Raw genomic sequence first — 2763 nt, 5'->3', positions numbered from 1 at the left:
AATAATTCCCCTGCAGACTCAAATAGCAATAGCCTGAGGGTTTCCTCACAGCTGCCTTTGAATGTACAGCCTGAAATTTAGTGGCGTGACTCCTATATTCCTGCAGTGGCACGGCCAAGGCAGGACGTACTTCGCTTGAAGAGTGGGAGATGGGAATCGCTGTAGGTAAGCAGAGCTGGAGGCAGGACGGGCACGGGGCGGTGCAGGGCATCCTTACCAGGACTGTGTGCATCCCCGTGTAGAGCCTGCTGAGACACACCAGCATCGAGAACACAAACGCTGCTACCAGGCCTAGTTCGAATGGATACTGTGAAAAGGGAAAAAAAAAATGACCCATTACACCTTTATCCACTTTAACATCAGTATAGATCTGAAATAAACCATCCAAGCAGCCAGACTGACGTAAGGATCTCACGTTGGGAAGTGGCTCCTGAGCTGTACTTTCCCAAAGAGATTAACGTGACCCGAGACGAGACCTCACATCGGTCAATGTGCAATGCTGCTGGAAGGTTGTTTCGTTGCCTGTGGCCCCCGCTTTTGCAAAGATCTAATCTTAGTGTGGGGAAGCCTGGAGGACAGATGGCATTTGCAGTTTTCCCCTGCAATATCTACCTGCAAAATCCATGTTAGAGCTAAAGACCTTAAGGAAAAAAGGCACAGCACGTCATACAGGTGATGCCTGAAGTTGAACTGCAGCCCTGGATCCCACGAGGGGAACGTGATAGCCGCAGAGCCTGACCAGAACCGTGATCAATAGTCCTCGAGCAGCGGGCTCGGAGGGGAAAATCAATGTCTGGGCTGAACCTGTGACACTTAAGGTTTGATCATCTTCTTAGGAAGCTGGTTTTGCTTAATTCCGTCTCTGAGTTGCCTATGAACACGGAAAGAAACATTGAAACAAATCAACATTTTAAAAGGAAAAAAAAGAAAAAAACCAACACATTCAGTAAAGAATAAACTTAACATATTAGCCCTTAATCCACTCATTCAAATCCTGGAACTGAGTGGGCTGGCAGGCTCCTTTCAGTCTGTAAAGGAGATTTTTCTGGGGAAAAAACCCAACCAACCAAGAAAACCCCCCACAACCCAAAATATAAATAAATGAAATTAATTGACCCGATTTGACACAAAGTCTCCATCTACTGCCAAGAGACTGATGACTGACCAGGGTGGCCACAGGTCAGCACAAAAATATTTCTGTGGAAATTTTAAGCATAACAACTCGCTTCTGACCCTTTCCCTCTGGCATACTCCAGTCCTCAGAATAGAGAGCTCAGACCCGGCTGCAGATGTCACTCCCAGTTCATAAAACACTATTTTGTCCTCATTTCTCTCAGTCTTCGGAGGATTTACGCTCATTTTATTCTCCCCTCAGCAGGCAGCCTGGGAGCTCATCCAGATCGGTAATTGATGACTAGGGCAGCTTGAGAAGATAGCAGCATAATGTACTGGTAGTTTTTTCCTTCTTAATAGAGGCAATTAAATCATTTAATTATTTTACAGCAGCTTTATTGTTTCATGGCAGTTTCCAAGAAGTACAAGATAGCCCTTGAAGAGCTGTGCGTCCCACTGGTAGCTTACCAGTTGAGGAGGAGGAGAAAGTGCTGCTGACCAGGTCTTTTCGGCAGCTTTGACACAGGGGATGGATGTGGCCTTCCAGGGCTGACAAATCTCCCATCTCACGGCTCCTCCTCCCCGTCCCCATCCCACTGCCAAGCTGCTCCGACCAGTTACCATGCAATTCCCAGGGAGCAGGAGGCTGGCAGTGCGGCGCTGGGCACCACTGGCTGGCTCAGGCATCCCTGCACTGTGGGGGGCATGAGCCTGGAAGTTAAATTAATTCTGAGATCTCAGTGTCATTACAGCCCCAGGACACAGCACCTTTCATCAAACGGATGGCCACTTTTTGTCCCTGCACACAGCCTGGCACCACGGGGAGGGCACCCAGGGACACCGCGACAGCGAGACCCCCACGGCCGTACTGCCAGCCCTCTTGGTTACACAGCTTTATCTTTGAAATAAACCTGAGAGGGCTGAGAAACACACTTAAATACGATGCAGTCAGGAAGTTATTATTGCTAGGGTACAGGAAACACACGTTTGGATTCCTAAAATGAAATGAAAATAATCATCATGGAGGAATGAGTTTCCAGGAAACAAACCTTTTAGAAAGATAAAAGGCTGAAGGTTTGTGGAAATAATTATGAGGTCTCCCCAAGGAGCCTACAGCTCCCAGTGCACTGAAACTGCTGTTACTTCTCTGACAAACAGGCTCTCAAATCGCTGTCAGTCTAACACAGGCTAGAGCCAGGGCATTTCCAAGGATGCTTTTCCTGCATCATGCAAAAACTAGGCAACACAGACCTCTTTTGGTTTTCCCTGGGAGCCGGCATTTCCCGACATGCCGGATTGGCTTGGCGGGCACAAAATGCTGATGCCAGGCATCTTCTGCAGCAGCACCGCAGCTCCCTCCACGGTCATCCCGCAGGTGAAAACACAGCGAACCCCCAAACCACGGCAGGGAAGTGCAGCCCAACTGCAGCCCTGAGCAGGGTTCATGCTAAAGAAAGGAGATTTCTGCTAAATTTCTTCTTGTGTCTGTTATCAGCCAGCTACAGGTAACAACAGGGAAAAATACACGTCTGTGAAAACAAATACTGAGTTACTCTGGAAGTGGCAACAGCTTTGGATTTGCAAGTTTTCTGTAGCTTGCTGGAAGCAGATAGATGCTTTTCCTTTTTTCTTTTTTTTTTTTTTTTTTTT

At 47.7% G+C, this 2763-nt stretch overlaps 1 protein-coding gene across 1 annotated transcript in view; it reads right to left on the bottom strand.

The window, feature by feature from the left end:
• Positions 1 to 217: 217 nt before the first annotated feature.
• LOC104161310 (sphingosine-1-phosphate phosphatase 2-like) overlaps positions 218 to 2763 on the bottom strand; it is a gene marked incomplete at both ends in the record, with an annotated part of 15750 nt that continues 13204 nt past the window's right edge. Inside the window, one exon of the mRNA XM_009699684.1 lies at positions 218 to 307. Within this exon, the coding sequence (XP_009697986.1) occupies positions 218 to 307 (90 nt within the window). The remainder of the gene's footprint in view (positions 308 to 2763) is intronic.

The sequence above is a fragment of the Cariama cristata genome, unplaced genomic scaffold (genome assembly GCF_000690535.1).
Source record: "Cariama cristata isolate BGI_N322 unplaced genomic scaffold, ASM69053v1 scaffold21474, whole genome shotgun sequence".
Lineage (NCBI taxonomy): Eukaryota > Metazoa > Chordata > Aves > Cariamiformes > Cariamidae > Cariama > Cariama cristata.
Note: the sequence above shows the minus strand (reverse complement) of the source record. Positions and strands in the feature narration are given on the sequence as shown.